Raw genomic sequence first — 18584 nt, 5'->3', positions numbered from 1 at the left:
TTGACTGAAGTGTTATCTAAAACTTTCTCGCTTTGAGTTCATAGGTCGTCGCGACAAATTTCAAGATCAGAGCTCATTTATGTGAGAAAATGTGAAAAAAAAAATCCCTCAAAAAACCAGTTTTTTTGACTTTATGGTTTTCTGGACAAAATTTGCACCCCCACTTTCGTGTTCCTGGTAAAAAGACCTTAAATTTGATATATAGCTCGACCAGGTTTGGATAAGTCCTATGGGGACAGACCAACTGACAGACGACACCGAAGCGAATACAAGCCCGTCCACTATACCTTTTTTTTTATTACTATCGTAATAATAAAGGAAGGACGGGCAAAAAAGGTCTCATCTTTCAGGAAATTCCTGAAAGATGGAGACCTGTGCTCCAAAATTTCTCCGGACAAAAACCGAGTGTTTCGTAACGTGAAAATCGGACAAAATAAGGTAAATCTTTTTGGAGCTTGAAAAAACACATCAAACCTGAACTTTGGAAATCAGATATAAGGTCTATTCGGATCAAAATTTTGTGCTCTGGCTCGTTCATCGATTAAAATGAAAAAGTTATGACCAGAAAACTGACACAAGGTCTGCACTTTTTAAAAAGGTGGTTTTTTGGACATTTCTCAGAAACTAGGCCGAAGTTAGGAAAATGACCCACAGAACCTTGTTGGAAATGATGAGATCTACCTACCCTGAGCCGTTGTCAGTGTTTTTCTGGCGCACCCTGTATTTTTTATATCATCACTAATGCCAGCATTTTCTAGCATCATCCTACATCTGAGTGGGGATGACTTTTTTTCACAAATAACGAGACAACGAGACTACCTCTTCACATTTCATTATTTCTTCTTTAAGTCAACGAAAGCCTGATGTGTAAAATAAAACAATATTAATTGTTTTTGTACAATGGCTTTATTTTTCAATAAAATTGTATTTATTAATGTAAATGTCTAATGCAAGAATACATTGAATACATACGAGATGCATTTTTTTTTTTTTTTTAACACCATTGCCAAAGCATCAGATAGAAAAGCAATGGTCCTGCATTCCGCGAAGGAGACTAAAACCTATTGAGAGAAAAGACTCGGCGCATACAAGATACTTTGAGAGGAACTTGCAATTTGTTTGGAAGAAAACCTTTGGATTGAGAGGATATATAAAGCGGTTGCTACCTCTGAACGTTCTCAGAGGCATGTCCTTTGACTGTGAGTATGCTCACAAGTAAACAACCTCTTGAGGTGGTGGACCCAGCTGTTGGTAGAGCATTTACAGGCGGAACCCAAGGCACAAACCAGTTAGGTGTATCTGTCCCAATTCAATAACCCCATTTTTGCCCCAAAAAACTGGAAGGCAAAAATTAAAATAAAAAAATATCACACTTGACAAATTATACAGGGTGCTCACTCCTCACTCCAAAGTCATTACGTAGTCCTGCCATAAGTTCTGTTACAAATTGTTCACCGTATATTTTCCGTTAGCCTACATGGAAATACTCGCAACCAAATTTAATGTAAACAGTATTCACCAAGCTTCATTATGTGGCTCAGTTGGAGTTTTGATTGAATGATGCACGGAAGAAAATTAGGCTCGAATGATGAAAGGAAATACCTGCCAAGTACGCGAGTGGAAAGTATGGGAAAATTTTATTTTCAAATGAAATTTTTTTCACATTTGAATGAAAGGAAATGACAAGGTGTATGCTATTAGGTCTGAGGAAGGTAAGGAGAGGATAGGCACGATCAAGGTAGGCCATTTCCAGCCTCTGTGCTGATTTAACGGGGTACCAGTTTGAGGAGCCTACCAAACACCATTTTTATGGATAAGACGTCAAAAGAGGACAAAAAAATTACCAAGAAGACATATTTGAAATTGCTCAGTGACATTTTAGTCACAGGGAAACATTTGAGTCTCTTACCAAGATTCAGATCCAGTTCATAAGGATCCAGTTCATATGGAGTAACAGAACTTATGGCAAGACTATGTACATGAGTGAATTCATATTTCAACCCACATCTTGCCCGCTACACTTTATATCAGTCTTCCAAAATTACACTACAACGTGAACCAACAAAATGGTTGAGTTTTTCTTAAAAGCAATACTTGGTGAGCAATCAGAAACTGGAAATTTCTTCTGTTTAGTAGAAAATATTCGTTTTTGATTCTCTTCTTTATTTCAAAATGTATAACTTAAACATAAATATAACAATAATGTTTCTTTGTAAAGATTTAAAATAAAAAAAAAAAAAAAAAAAAATCGTCCGCATACTGTTGGTATAGTGAGTAGAATCGTTTCCAACCAGACCACATACAAAATAATAACAGATAGAGAGATATACGGGGTGATGAAAGGGTAAGGTGTCATGAAAGATTTATAATTTGTCCAGATAAGATTGCAAGTCGGGCAGACCTTCCTTGAGTCCCTTTCGCTTACGAGTTTCCTGGACCACGTTGTAAGGCTTTGAGCCAGGGTCGGTTGGGTCACCAGGGAGGACTTGCCAGTGATCAAACACACACTGGGGGAATGCTTGGCCTCCGGTGTTACTACGCAGATCAGCAGTGAAACCTGATGGAAAAGACGAACGTAACAAATGAGACATCATGTCAAAGAGGAAATGAAACACACCTGTCTTCAGACTTTGTGTATTAGTCTTAGAGACATTCTACCCTCGTAAATTTATCTAAAAAGAAAGGATTAGGCTTACCAAAGGATTCGTTGACAGGTAAGTAAGCCTTAACTACGAACATGGGTGTTCCTGCCACCTGCATTTCTTCGAATACGTGACCACGACGTCTGTTCAATACTCCGTAGATACCTCCCACAGCAACCTAGAACAATGAAATAAATCATCATTAGAACTAAAGTACTGACATAAGGGGTCCATTCTTGAGACTTTATTTTTATTTAATATCACATCTAAAATACCACCTAAAAAATAGTAAAAAAGCAAGTACCTAAGGGAAAGAGTTTAAAAATAATAATAATTATTGGAAAAAAGACGAAAGGAAAAATAATAAACCCCACCCGTGCCTAGCCACATTGGGTTTATCATATTTAAAATGTACAAAAATACATATTTCGAGACATGGTCTTCACTTGACTGGAGTGGTTTATGGACTGTCCCCTATCTGATAGACGTTAAAAAACAAGACTAAAGATAAAAGGACAGACGAGTTGATATATGTCAGATAAAAAACTTGGTCTTCTGGAAACATATTACATTAGAGAAGCCTTAGGTAATGGTGAGGTCCTATTCAACACTCAAGTTGAAAACAACCCCTTTTTCGAACTTGTTAAATAACTGCTTTCTTTTGTCTAGGTGTTGTGTCTGTGGCCCTTTTGGCAGGCACTGGGGGGGGGGCATGCTTCCCCCTTATTGGCATTTTTTTTTTTTTTTTTTTTTTTGGGGTCCCTGGGATGTTTGTAAAGGCGCCACCCACTTTTTATGTTGTTCGGGTATATTTTTATTCCATTATCTCCTTTGTACCTTATCATTAATTTTCCAAAAATTTTGTTTAACAGCCCCATCTTGTCTTTCTAGTTTCAATTTTCACCGCTAGTAGCGATTGTGTCGTCTTAGCGCGAATTTTCAATTTTTTGTAATTTTTTATTTAGTTGTTCTGAAGATGGCCATAGTAATGGCCGAAATATATCAACTCGTCTGTCCTTTTATCTTTAGTCTTGTTTTTTAACGTCTATCAGATAGGGGACAGTCCATAAACCACTCCAGTCAAGTGAAGACCATGTCTCGAAATATGTATGATATTGTACTTGACCATTATCTCAAACTAAACAAAAATGAACAATTGATAAGCGAAAATAAGTTTATTTATTGTAAATTTAAATTTGTTATTTGGATATTTTTGCTTTTTCAATTGATATTTATGTTGATATAATTTTGTTCAACAAAAGTACTACCATTACCATGGTTAAGCTACTAAGACTAATGGTTAAGCTTGGGATAATGTTCGTTCTCGGAACGGCTGGCTTTCTCCTATCTTGTCTTCCTCCTCTCTTCGATTTCGGGACGATAAGACCTTAGCAGTTACAGTTCCCTCTCTCAAACCTCTTAAAATTTTTTTTTTAAAAAAAAGAGAGAGAGAGAAGCTAACATCAAATGTTGCGGAGGCACTTCTTGACTTACCTCGGGACATTGGATCTCGCACAGGTAAACAGGTTCCATGAGACGAGGACAAGCGGTCAATAGGGAAGCGTACAACACACGACGCGTGGTGGGAATGATTTGACCTCCACCTCTATGAATGGCGTCAGCGTGTAAGGTGACATCGTGGATATTGAATCGGACACCACGCAAGTTCTCTTCAGAGAGAACACCCTGTAGACACAAAAAAGGTCTCATTAGATACCATATTGCATATTGTAGACTTGGGAAGAGCGTTAGGAAAAAAATCCAACTTGAAATTTTGACCAAACAAAAAGTACCTATTTCATTGATAGATTTATAAGTTATTTCCATGGTAAGGGCAGTGGTAAATTCGCTGGTGATGTCAAAATCCAGGTACGAACTCCAAAATTGACACTTTTAGGAATAAACGGGATTTTGTTTTTAAACCCTGAACAAGGTACAAGGTACACATTTATGAATAACGTGGGAGTTTTGAGTTATCTTCCATTTTTCGGGTCTTGGTCGAAAGGAGTGGTAAATGACGATATTCGCGAAATCGGACATTTCGGTGTTAGTGTGGTGTGTGTGTGTGTGTGTGTGTGGTGGGATGTGTGTGATGGGTGTGGTGTGTGGGGGGGTGTATTATTATCACATTTCATCCTGATTCAAAATGGCGGCGGTTCAAAGTTATGCCTATTATGCTGCTCTGTGAGACATGTCAGGGAGCGCGTATCGCGACCGTGTGTGTGTATGTGTGTGGTGGGTGTGTGGGTGTGATGGGTGTGTGTGTGGTGTGTGGGTGTATGTGATGTGTGTGTATGTGATGTGTGTGTATGTGTGTGTGTGGTGGGTGTGTGATGGATGTGGTGTGTGTGTGATGGATGTGGTGTGTGTGTGTGGTGGGTGTGGTATGTGTTAGTGTGGTGTGTGTGTGTGTGTGTGTGTGGTGGGATGTGTGTGATGGGTGTGGTGTGTGGGGGGGTGTATTTGTGTGTGTGTGTGGTGATCCCGTACAAAGGACGGATCAACCACTAGTTAATACTAATACTAAACTAATACTAATACTACTAATGATAATAATAATAATGATAATAATAATAAATAATTTCTACAAATTTTTCAACTTTCAAGTATTGAAAGTTTATCTTTTTTATCTTCGCTATGTCATCTATTGGATCAGGCCAGCATCCCACGGGCCCTGCTGGACCTTCCAGAAAGCGATGGAGTTGTGAAGAAAATGTGAACAAACTTTTTTATCTTCGCTATGTCATCTATTGGATCAGGCCAGCATCCCACGGGCCCTGCTGGACCTTCCAGAAAGCGATGGAGTTGTGGAGAAAATGTGAACATTTTCAAAGCTTTTTTCCGTGCGAACAGATGTTGTACGTTACCGGAAGAAGTTCTGCCACAATATCTCGTCCACAAAATTCAAAAATCTGTCTTACTTGAGAACTGTCACCTGCTAAGAAGATTCCTCTCACATTAACTTCACATCAAAGCAACAATATCATGAACAACAATAATAATAATAATAATACTAATAACAATAATAATAGTACTAATACTAATAATAATAATAATAATAGTACCTAATAGTAAAAATAATAATAAAACATCCCTATGCTCTAGTCTTCAAAACGTGTTTTAAAAACTGACCATCGAAAATTTCACCCGATCACCTCCTACATTAAGTACTACATGATAAGGAAAGTAAAAACACTTACCTCCTTGGCTGCCCACTGGAAACCGGCCACGACCGAGTCCTTGATTTCGTTCAGATACTGCACTCCCTTGGTGCAATCGATGAGCAGATTGGGTCCAGTTCCGTCTGGCCCGAAGGACCAAATCTTACGAGCCTCAGTGACATCAAACTCGTACTTGTCAGCCAAGTAACGACCTCGGATCTTAAAGTCATCACGAGGGTTCACTTCACCCTTGTCGATATCTTCGGGCAGACCGTCGGGTAGGGGAGCGGCCTTCATGAACAGACGGTTGTGCTTGTTGGGAGACTTGGATAGACACACCTGGTCAGATTCTTCGGACACTGTCTCACGATAGGAGACCACAGGGTCCGACTTTTTGATCGGGATACAGGCATGATCTTCTTCCAAATCCTAGGCATGGAAGAGAAACAAAGAAATTGATTTTTAGATCGAGTACTTGTATTCACAATTTTACCTTCCTTATTCTCAAAGCCCAGCCAATAGAATGGGTCAAAACCAAGGAGCTCAAGTAGTGGAGGGAGGGTACCCTATACCTCATGTGTTATAAAAGGGTATCCTTAAAAATATGTAAACAAACCGCCATGTCGTGCTCATAAGAGTGGCGCGAATTTCAAATTTTGAGAACCATCGGGTTTATTAGTGCATGATTATGATCTTTTTTCACACAAGAGCTTATTATATCAATAATGATGAAATAAGCTCTTCATGCTGTTATTTTACTGGTTTTGGTTTTCAAAATTTGAAATTCGCGCCACTCTTATGAACACCATGTTGTGTTTTTTTCATTATTTGAAGGATACACACCGGGATCGTTACTTCCCCTCCCCTACCTTATACCTCCATGGTCAAAACACATTATAAAGGGTGTCCCAACAAGACCGCAAGATTTGATACAGTCATTATTATATTATGTTAGGTATGACCTGTTTTATCTTGCGCAATATTTGACATATTAATTGTAAATAAATCAAATTTAGTCATCATGGAGAGCTACACTGTTCCACAACGCGTTAGTATAATAAAATCGACACATTGTCACTTTGGCGAGCGTATTTTCCTGGTCGTGTCATTACTCGCTTTGGTGACGGGAATAATGAAGGTTTTCCCTACAAAAAAAGGGAAAAAAAAAAAGGGGGAAAAAAATTAAAAAAACATGGAAATTAAAAAAAAAAAAAAAAAAAAAAAAAAAATCGTTGACAAAGGGGAGTGTCGAACCCGTAATTCGATTAGGCATTTAAAATCCCATCATATTGACTATTCACATGCTTATTTGTTAATGGTTCATAAAGAAGAGGGATATTTATAGACAGAGGGGATTATCGAACCCATAACTTAACTGTAAGTCGGATAGTGCCAATAGTTGTATCTTTCGACTCGGCGTGAAAAATCACACAGATTAGATAGAACACCACATGTGTATGTATTCAATATCACGAAATAAGGGTTAATCAACATTGATTTTAGTTAATATCTGGATGAGTGAATGTCCGTTTTTTTAGTATCTAGACATGAGGGTACTATGGGTAGTTTCAGACAGAAAAAAATCCTCACCTATTACTTAAGTACCTAAGTGCATGTGAGATATCTACTGTTTGCCAAGGAAATGATCCATTGAACAATCAAATCTTGCATTCTTATTGGGACACCGTTTATGTATATTGCATTATATTGTGTCAACCAATCTTATTACATGAACATCCCATTCTCACCTTGAGGCAGATTTCCAAATGCAATTCTCCGGCACCGGCCACAATATGTTCTCCAGACTCCTCGATGATACACTGCACCATAGGATCTGACTTTGAAAGTCGTTTCAGACCTTCCACAAGCTTAGGCAAATCTGCTGGGTTCTTGGGCTCGACTGCCACACGCACTACAGGTGACACACTGAACTTCATAACACGCAGATTGTGTGCATCCTTGAAAGTGGTGATTGTTCCTGTCTTGACAAGGAACTGATCCACACCAACCAAACCGCAAATGTTACCTAAACATAACATGAGCCAGGACGAGAGAATTGAACATCGCTAGAGACCATCACCCTGGTATATGGATGATAGAATATTTTATCATCACCATTGAGCTAAAGCTGCTACAACAACATGAGCCATCAAAGACAAGTCAAGTGATTCAAGCCAGATTTACCTGCGTAATTAGTAAAATTGCAACTTGAATATGAATGGCAATAACTTTTTTTTTAAGAGGTTTGACAGAGGGAACTGTAACTGCTATGGTCTTATCGTCCCGAAATTGAAGAGAGAAGGAAGACAGGATAGGAGAAAGCCAGCCGTTCCGAGAACGAACGTTATCCCATCAGGATAAAATCCGCCCCGGGCAGATGACAATCAAATGTCGAATCAGATTCGCAGACACAATCAAATTTTATTCAAATGTGAACTTAAATGAGGTCAGATAACACGGACAATCTAGAAACTTAGATGTAGTTTAAGTTTTATCTTTCTCAATGTGTCCTTGAGATAACAATTTCCGTGATTTATCTTTCTCAATGTGTCCTTGAGATAACTTCCGTGATTTATCTTTCTCAATGTGTCGCTGAGTTAACAATTTCCGTGCTCTACCGAAGGACGTCAAAACCGAAGGATGTAAACAGAGATATGATTTAGGACATACCAGAGGGGACATCCTCGATAGCCTCAACATAACGCCCCATCATGAGGATGGTACGCTGGATAGCCTTCTCGTACAGATCTTCCTTTTTGCCAGGAATGTAGTTGGGTCCCATGATACGAGCCTTCTGTCCGGTAGCGACCTGAAATACAATTCCTCAAAGTTTTAAAGGAAAGTTTTAAAGTTGAACATATCCCATGGTGATAGACTATTACTAGGTATAGTCGTTTTTTACAAAACTCCCTCCAGAGCACAATAGGAAGGAATTTTTCAACTGTGTTAAGCATACTTAAATGTTTGTGACGAATATCGTTCGCCAATATTATTAAAACTAAATAAATTTCGTGACATTTGGACTCGAACCACCAACCTAAAGATCCGAAGTCCAACGCATTAACCACTGCACCAATGAGGTTGGTTCCGGAGCAAAATAATTTCAAGATTTAAAAGCGGGTTAAGATGTATTATTTTTACGTACCTTTCCGGAGAAGACTCGTCCGAACGCGTAGAATCGTCCCTTGTCCGAAGTGGGCACCATCTTGGATACGTACATCATGAGTGGGGCATTGGGATCACAGTTCTTGATACCAATGGCGGCTTCGTCATCGTGAGGACCCTCGTAAAGCATCTCCATACGATACTTCTGGGCTACGACTGGCGAGGGCAGATGAATGGCTATCATCTGAAGCAGAGCCTCTCCAGCGGGCAACCAAGTTCTCATCACCACCTACAGAAAACAAGAGGCGAGGATCAAGAATGATATTTTGTTTCTCAACTAATAATAATATTAATAATAGTAATAATGATGATAATGATAATCTATGTATATAAATAAAATTGTAGATTTGTCTGTGCATTGCTTAGAATCGTGAAATTTTTAGTTATTCTTACTCCTTATGTATCCACGATTCCAAAAATCACATTAGAAAAATTTCTGTCTGTCTGTCTGTATGTCACGCTAAATAGACCTTTGGTTGTCCTCTTTTCACGAGAAAACGGCTTGACCGATTTTGATGAAATTTTTTGTGGTTGTTAAGAAAAGTACTCCGGGTGACATAGGCTACTTGAAATTTTCACATTACATCCTGATTCAAAATAGCGGCGGTTCAAAAACGTGAAGAAAATGGCCTAATAGACCCGTTTTTGTCCTCTTTTCACGAGAAAACGTCTCGACCGATTTTAATGATTTTTTTTTGGTTGTTTGCGAAATCCGCGAATCCTACATGTTTTCCAAAGGTACGTGTGTGACATATCAAATCATGCTATTTTTTACTTCTAAATCTTGTGGTGAGATTATTTTTTCCATTCACTTCATTTTTGAGTGTTCGCGAAATCCGCGAACAGTCAAAAATGGAGTGAATTGAAAAAATATCACCACAAGGTTTAGAAGTAAAAAACAGCATGATTTGGTATGTCACACCCGTACCTTTAAATGAATTATAGGATTCGCGGATTTCGCGAACACCGCGAACAGTCAAAAATGAAGTGAATTGAAAAAATAATGTCACAAGATTTAGACGTAAAAAATAGCATGATTTGATTTGTCACACACGTACCTTTGAAAAACATGTAGGATTCGCGGATTTCGCGAACACCGTGCAAATCGCAAACAGCGAAATATTGGACCAAATCGAAAAAAATGAGACCATAAGATTTGGGAGCAAAATACACTCAGATTTGGTAGGTCACACTTGTACTAAGCACTTTTGTGATTCGCATTTTTACAACAACAACACCACCACCACCACCACCACCACCACCACCACCTATTTATAGACAGAGGGGAGTATTGAACATGTAACTTCTCCACTGTAAGCTAAGCTGTAAGTCGGATAGTGCCATTAGTTGTACCATTCGATTCGACTCGGCGTGAAAAATCACACAGATTAGTATATTTACAGGTGAATGTATTCGATCTCTTAAACGTTCACGAAATAAGGGTTAAGCAATATTAATATCTGAATGATTGACAGTTCGATTTTTTAGAATCTAGTAATGGAAAGTAAAAATAGAGAAATCAACAAATATGTTCATTATGAGTGATTTCACAAGGACATGAGGGTATTGTGGGTAGTTTTAGACAGAAAAAAATCCTCACCTATTATTATTTAGATACCTAAGTGTTTTACAATAATAATAACATGGAAGTGTAGGTATTTTGATTTTAACATACCTTCAACAGGGCTTTGCCATCTTTTTCCTTGTCCTCTGGTTTAAGTTCGATTCCCAACTTGGACAGTAAACTTTCTGCCTCTTCTTTCTTATAGTTCATGATGCTGTCGAATACCTGAAAAGAAGTTGCAACATAGATCAGGGTTTTTACGCTTTTCCCGGAAAGCTAGGAAAAAACTTCTAGAACTCTACAACTTCAGCTGGAAAAAGTCAGTCCCCTCCGATTGGAGAAAGACAGAAATTATCCCCATTGTAAAAGAAGGAAAACCAGAAGAAAATATCACCAGTTATCGACCTATCTCACTGACAAGTCACATAGCAAAAGTCATGGAACGTATGATGCATCAAGATTAAACTGGTTTTTAGAGTCTACTCAATCTTTATCTTGGACTCAAGCGGGTTTCCGAAAACATAGATCGACCAATGAACAAGTGATTAGATTCAGTCAAGATATCAAAAATAATATAATTTTAATAAAAAAGAAACAACAGCAGCAATCTACGTGGATTTCCAAGCAGCCTACGACACCATCTGGAAATGCAAATTACTAGAAAAGTTAAGCAAAATGGGAATATCAGGGAATATGCATCAGTGGATTTCGAACTTCATCACTCAAAGATTTTGCTCAACGAGATAAAAAAAAAAAAAAAAAAAAAAAAAAAAAAATAGGGGGCGGAGGTACATAAAAATCAGTAAGATTACCCCTTCATTTAAATAAAATATGCAGAACGTCAAGGAATATAAGGCGGAATGTGCCGCAGGCCGTTTTTCGGAAAAAAAACTTTATATTTAATTTGAACCTTTTTAATTATTAACCGGGTGACAAATTCCATGACTTTTCCAGGTTTTCTTTGAATTATTACGTTTTCCATGACTTTTTGGTCAATTTTCAAATTCCATGACTTTTCCAGGTCGCGTATAAACCCTGTAGATTTAGTTGCCGTTCTTTTACAAGTGAATCATTTTTAAAATTATTAAGATATTAGTAGGTACGGATCGAAATATAGTAAAAATCGACACTTGTACCTTTGGTAAGTTTTAATTTAGAAATTTCCCTGATCAGAAATTTCTATTGATTTTTAAGAGGCAATTTGACCAGTAAAAGGCGGAATCTGGCGGCATGCAGCAGGAATAATATCCCTCAAATCTCGGCTTTCTAACAATACCCATACTCTGCCAATGTCAATTTTCGTCTGAGAAACACGTATATAAAGCGTGGAAAATGTGTACTTGAGATCACTTTTATCACAGAAAGTCTACCATGCACGAGCTATTCATTTTCCTCACGAGGCTGAGTGGGCCACGGAACAGCCAGTGACGATATCAATCATTTGCAAGATACAAATTTTTGACCCGGCCGGGAATCGGACCCAGGTCTCCCGCGTACAAGTTGAGCGCAGTGATCACTACACCATCGGAGCTGACTTATATGTCATCAGTTTATGATCAAGACAGGTCTGTGAATATTGAATATCGGTAACGTCGGAATTTTTGAGAAAATAAATGTGAAATTTAAGGGTAACTCAAGTCCATTTCATGAATGAAATGCAATTGACTTTAAACTTGCCGGAAATGCAGCCCCGAGCAGGAGAGAAAGCGTCCAAGCCCTGTATTTTATCATCATCCTCAACATTGCTCTCTTCCAAGACCTACCTTGTAGATGGGGTCCAAGATATACATGACAAATGACCGTTTGTTGTCATCGTCCTTTTGCTTAGCCCACTTCTTGGTTTTGGCATTGAAGAAACTCTCTCCCCAGAGTCTGAAATTGTGTATCAAGTGTCAAAAATTTAGGTTACCTATATCAGTGGCAAGGTTGTCATTACTGAAGAATGACTTACTAACAAAACTAGAAAAAACGGGTGTTAAAATAGCTGCCTTTGCAGATGATATAGTAATATGGAGCTCAGAAAGAAACCAGATACTCGACAACCTAAAAAGAAAGATCGAATCAGCCCTGAGAGTTCTGAATAAATCGTGCACAGAAAATCTAAATCTTATGACAGTCAATGTGGACAAAACAAAATATCAAATATTCACCTTAGCTAGAAAAGAAATCAATATTAAACTAAAATACAATAATAAAGAACTCAGCCGTACAGACGAAGCTAAATACCTTGGTGTCACCTTTGATGATAAATTAAAGTGGAATAAACACATAGAACTAACAACAAAGAAAGCCGAAAGCAAACTCAAACCTCACCTCTCTCCCTAGCTGATGATGTTGAAGGCGTTGATTCCCTATTCCTATACCTCAAAACCCTCAATCTGTTTAACCTAATATAAACTAGGGATATCAGCGCGAACGACCTACTGTTCGTAGTGTTAAAGCGCTTTAAAGGAAGGAAAAAAAAAAAAAAGAGGACAAGAAAGGGAATAAGTTTTACCCGAACTTCGCCCATGGGGCCAGAATCATCAGAGTAAGTAGCAATGATGACGTTGACATTTTCTACTATTCTCTGGAAAGTCTGATATAAGTCTTCAGCATCCAATTGCAATTCAAGCAGAGCACGGTCCATCTTGTTCATGAACAAGACAGGCTTGATACGTTCAGCAATAGCTTGACGGAGCACAGTCTCAGTTTGTACACACACACCTGTAAGAAAAGTAAAAGAAGTAAACAAGTAGAATAGGGTACAACGTTTTTCTAATATGAGCCCTACTTTCCCAGGGCCGTATTTAGGTTCGCGGAATCCGCGAACACCGCAAATCGTCCAAAAAGAAGTGAATTGAAAAAGTAATATAACCAAAAGATTTATACGTTCAAAATAGCATGATTTGATATATCACACACGTACATTTGGAAAAAAAAATGGACCTAAATGAAATAATAACGAAACCATAAAATTTGGGAGCAAAAAATGCTCCGATTTGATGGGTCCTACTTGTACTCCAATTTGATGGAATTCCGCGAACCGCAAAAATTCGAGTGAGTTGTTGTTGTAGCGGCTTTAGCTTTTGCCACATGGTGTTGGCAGAGTAAAGGAAAGACATCTTTTTGTATCTGCCATGGCAGATTCGAGTGAGTAGTCGATTGCGCTTTAAATTTAACGTAGAAAACGAATATGTGAAAAAAAAGGGGGGGTTCTCATTTAAAAATCCAAAGTTGACACCCAATTCGCGGACTTCGCGAATTTTTTCGCGCATCGCGATGTTGCCAAAATATCCGCATCAAAAATCAAAAAGTTACGTTACAGGTTTTTTGTTTTTCAAATAGGCTCCGAGAAAAACAATTCAAGCATAAATTCTGGGACACCCTGTATAATTCGAAATATTTTAAACAAATTTTAACTGTGATACAGTTTATGTGAGATGGTTTGAATGAACTCTTTTCATGTACTCAAAAGCTACAAATAAATACATGTACCAAGTTTATAATAAATCGTCACAATATCCGTACGATCCGGATCGCAACAAGAAATACTCGATTACTGAAAAAAAGTATCCGTGAGTAAAAAAGTAATCATGAATTCATGAGTAAATAGGTATCTTTATTCTTTAGATAGAATCCTATGAGTAGGTAATGTATTCGACTATTGAGTTGAGTACAAGAACAAGAAGAGAAAAGGAAGGTGGGAGGAGTCGCCGAGCTTGCATCGGATTATTTCGGAACAGTTCGGGTCTCATTCTATCAGAATCAGTCCTCGGCATAACATCTGTGCTGTGTTCTTAAGTACCTACGCGATGATATTATGATGAGTACGAGTAAAAAGTATTCGGATACTTTTGTACTCACTAAAGTAATCGGATAGACGCTCGCGGATACGGATCGTGAATGTATTCAGTACTACCCATCTCTACTACAGAGCTTTGACACAAGGAGTGCACCACTTTCTGCCATTGTGCACCACTTAACCATCTTCCCTCTTCTACCTTTATACTCTTATAGTGGATTGCACCAATGACTGAGGGTGTGGTTATGTACCGGGTTGAGATGAGCTCCAACAAGGTGAGATAGGATATTGTTTCTAGAGTTTTGCATTGGAGTAGTAACTTAAGCAAGGATAGCGTGGGAGTGTTGGGTATTTTTTCTAACCTTCTGTCCTGGGGTGGCCATGTTTAAAATTTATTTTATATACATTTTTTTTGCTTTGTAAGTAATTTGCTTATTTGTAATATCTAATATAAATGAAAAGTATAATATAAATGTGTAAACTTGAGATAAAAAAGTAAAAAATGAATTCAGATTGTACAAGTTGCAGGAAAAAAAAATCAAATTTTTGAATTTCCCGCCAACTTTACACTCATGAAGGCTGCGTTAAGTTACCACATCATTTTCCACATGCCAAGAAAGGACAAGAATGGCCTATCTCAGCCTGGTACATAACCACACCCTGAATGAGAGATTTCACTAATGGGAGAATTTTTAATGATCCAAAAAGGAGCTTTTAATAATCCAAAAAGGAGTTTTTAATGATCCAAAAATGAGTTCTTAGTTACCCAAAAAGGAGGAGTTTTTAAGAACTCCTGATTGGATCTTTAAAAGCTTCTTTTTGATCATTGAAAATTCACCCATTAGTGAAATCTCTGACTAAGTCATTGGTGAAACCCACCATCAGAGTTAAATCAAACAGAAAGGGAGCTTTCTTATTCATTGGCATGGCTTCTAAATAATTACCCTAATTTTGGTCACTTTTTTTATATTGCTAAACTTAAAACTAATTTCAGAACACTCTCAGAAGTTTGAGCATTTGAGTGAAACTGGAACTTGACATTTTTTTTTTTTTTTTAATATCAAGATTAACAAATTATAAATAGAGAGTAAATATGTAGATAGAAGGCAGACATATACATATTCTAGAAGGGTGTAGGTATTTTTTATGTAGGTATTCTCCTACATAAAAAATGATATAAGGTAGTAAAAAGAGGTAATATATGTAGGATGATAGAAGGCAGTATGTACTCTTCCTTTTTGGGGTGATAGGAGAGTTTCTAAAGCTTTTCTTTTAAAAAAAAAAAAAAAAAAAAAAAAAAAAAAAAAAAAAAAAACAAACAAGCAATTCTTACAAACAGCCTCCAATCATGATCAGAGGTCAAGAACCGTCATGTGAGATTGTGGAACTACATATGAAATCATTTCATTACCTGAGACACAGTCTACAACAACCAAGGCACCATCAGTAACACGGAGAGCAGCAGTTACTTCACTTGAAAAATCAACGTGACCAGGTGAATCAATCAAGTTGATCAAGAAACCTTTTTCATTTTTGGCAGTCTGATCAGGGTTGGTAATGAATACCTGTCAAAAGAAAGGGAAAATCACAAGAGTTAGGTACCTCTGTTATCTGTCTCGCTGAAGGACATAAAACTGAGAAAAACCAGCCCTGTCAAGCCACAGACAATAACAGTGGCCTAGGATATTTATTAGTAAAATTCCTAGAACCCCCAGCAAAGGGGCAAAATAAAAATAATAATAAACGGACCCCACTAGGCCACGAAGGTTGCTCACTACCCTGTTAATACCCACCATGTCTTTATCATCAAGCTCAAAGTACATAGAAATGGCAGTTGACTTGATGGTGATACATCTTTCTTGCTCATCCTTACGAGTGTCAGTAAACCGGGTTTCTCCAGCTTTGGCACCAGCAATAATACCGGCCTTCGACACTAGGGAATCTGTCAGAGTAGACTTGCCATGATCTACATGGGCAATGACTGACATGTTACGGATATTCTTCTTCTTGTCCATCATGGCACGGATCTCGTCTACTGTAAAGTTCACCTGAAATAAGACAAAGCAAGCACATTGAGAACACATAAGGTGGGGTTGTACTGAATAAAATCGAATCAAATCATGAATTATGTGTGGTAAAGCATAGAACTTCTTCATAATTTCAGAGGGTATCACAGTATTACCAAGTGCCTCCTTTACTATTAAGTCTCATCTACATACTTATATCATCAATCTATCCATACTAGTAAAGCCACCATTGGTCACTACTCCATTAAAAAAGCTACCCAATGGAGGAGTTGCAATTGGGAAAATATGATTAATAAAAGGTCGATTCCTACGTAAAATGTTGTGAAAAATCCAAATCTGAGGTCAAAACTCGGAAAAAGTATTTTTAATAGATCCCGTGCTAAATCTAAAAACATGATGTAAACAAGATGGCGCCAACATGGGTTGCGTTATGGGGATCAGGATTCGATGCGAAATCTATTCGATGCGAATTATGTCCAATCTAGTCCAAAGAGAAATTCCATAGAGAATTCGTCTCGTGACTGTCACAAAATGGACATGGTACATGGCAGTGTTCTTACGGGACTACCACAAAAAATCCCAGACAAAGCCCCAAAAATCCCTCACTTTTTTTGAAAATCCCTTAATTCTTATTTAATAAATTTCTTAAGTATTGACCTTTTTTGTTTTAATAAAAAAAAAAAAAAAAAAAAAAAAAAAAAAAAAAAAATCCGACTAAGAGTAATTTTGGTCTCTTTTTACTTTCCTTATCCTATAGGAAGGAAAGTAATGTAATCAGGTCAAATTTTTGATGGTCAATTTCTAGTGCCAAAATACATTTTAAGCTTTTAAGGATCCAATCAGAAAAACTCCTTTTTTTTGGTTAACTAAGAGCCTAAATCCAAAGTTTCAGCCATTGGTCCATGTGTGTGTGTGTAAACAAAATATCTTGAGATCGGTAAGAGCTAGAGACTTGAAATATTTTGGTATGCAGATGTCAAATGTGACAAGGATGCGACATGAAACTTTTGGTTAAGATCAATGCAACGGTTGGCGGTATTTTACAGCTTTTTGGCGATTTTTGGTGTAATTTAACAATATCTCTGGAAAGGTGTAAGCTAGAGACTTGATATTTGGTATGTAGTCCACAAATATGACAAGGGTGCAACTCAAAACGTTTGGTTGAGATAGGTACTGCGGTTGGCGGTATTTTGACGGCTTTTTGGCGGTTTTCGATTATTTTTTGGCGGTTTTCAGCTATACCGACTAAACGGTTAGAGATATTGTAAAAGTTAGGGTATAAGAACAAGAACACTTAAATTAAGCATTATTCCATAGGGTAAGGAAAGTTGTGTGATGTTCCTACAGATTTTTTTAACATTGCTCAACTTAAAACTACATGTAGAACACTCCTAGAGCAAGTATCTTCCCTTTCAAGTTTGAGCACTAAAGTGAAGGTAAGGAAAAGGTGAAATCAATCCCGACCTACTAATCAACGGGTACATCATCATGTGGGATGTACACGTAATCCATGCTTACAACACAGAACATAGGGAAAAAATATCATTCTACCGACCTACTAATCAACGGGTACATCATCATGTGGGATGTACACGTAATCCATGCTTACAACACAGAACATAGGGAAAAAATATCATTTGGTGCAATAGCCAGAAATGATTTTACATGGAGCAAAAGGATACAAGTTTCCGAAAGACTTCAAACTTTGCCAAAACGAACATTAACCTCTTTAAATTACAAGAATACCATAAATAATGCTAAAATTTACTTACCATCTTGGATGATTTTGGATAAAACTTTAATTCAAGAAAACAAGAAACACTTCGCTAGGCAATGGTTCCTCGAAAAGGAACAAAACTATGCAAAAAACAAATCAGCAAAACTTGAGGAGAAATCAAACCTGTGTTGCCAGATTCGTCTAATGGGATTATCGCACAAAGTGTTTTACGGTACGCGAGATTTTACTTTAAAAAAATCCCGCGATTCGAAAAATATCAAATATCCCCGTCTCTTCTTCATTTTTGCACTTTATTTGCACTATATTGTCTCAACGTGGTGGAAATCCATATTCATTCAACTTTGTGGTTGCTTTCTCAATCACCTATGGCTCCATGGGTTTGGTTTTTGGTCTTTTTGCCATGGAGCTAGGAATAAAAATAAAATAAGCTCCATGATTTTTGCCTTGATTCATAAGATGATAAGTTTCATTTATTTTCAATCAAATTTTCACCTTTTTTTAAT

At 37.5% G+C, this 18584-nt stretch overlaps 1 protein-coding gene across 1 annotated transcript; it reads right to left on the bottom strand.

Annotated features, from left to right (window-relative positions):
* Positions 1–945: 945 nt before the first annotated feature.
* Positions 946–18271, bottom strand: LOC103518196 (translation elongation factor 2). The gene is made up of 13 exons (XM_008483260.3): positions 18116–18271; positions 16110–16364; positions 15728–15881; positions 12920–13238; positions 12296–12404; positions 10644–10757; positions 8949–9197; positions 8474–8612; positions 7552–7829; positions 5843–6232; positions 4137–4328; positions 2697–2820; positions 946–2557 (listed from the first exon to the last, which is right to left on the bottom strand). The coding sequence occupies exons 1-13, from the start codon at positions 18116–18118 to the stop codon at positions 2364–2366; spliced, it is 2520 nt and encodes an 839-aa protein (XP_008481482.1). The 5' UTR covers positions 18119–18271; the 3' UTR covers positions 946–2363.
* Positions 18272–18584: the final 313 nt, after the last annotated feature.

Source organism: Diaphorina citri, unplaced genomic scaffold (assembly GCF_000475195.1).
Source record: "Diaphorina citri unplaced genomic scaffold, Diaci psyllid genome assembly version 1.1 scaffold59, whole genome shotgun sequence".
Lineage (NCBI taxonomy): Eukaryota > Metazoa > Arthropoda > Insecta > Hemiptera > Psyllidae > Diaphorina > Diaphorina citri.
This window is presented reverse-complemented; position numbering and strand designations above follow the sequence as displayed.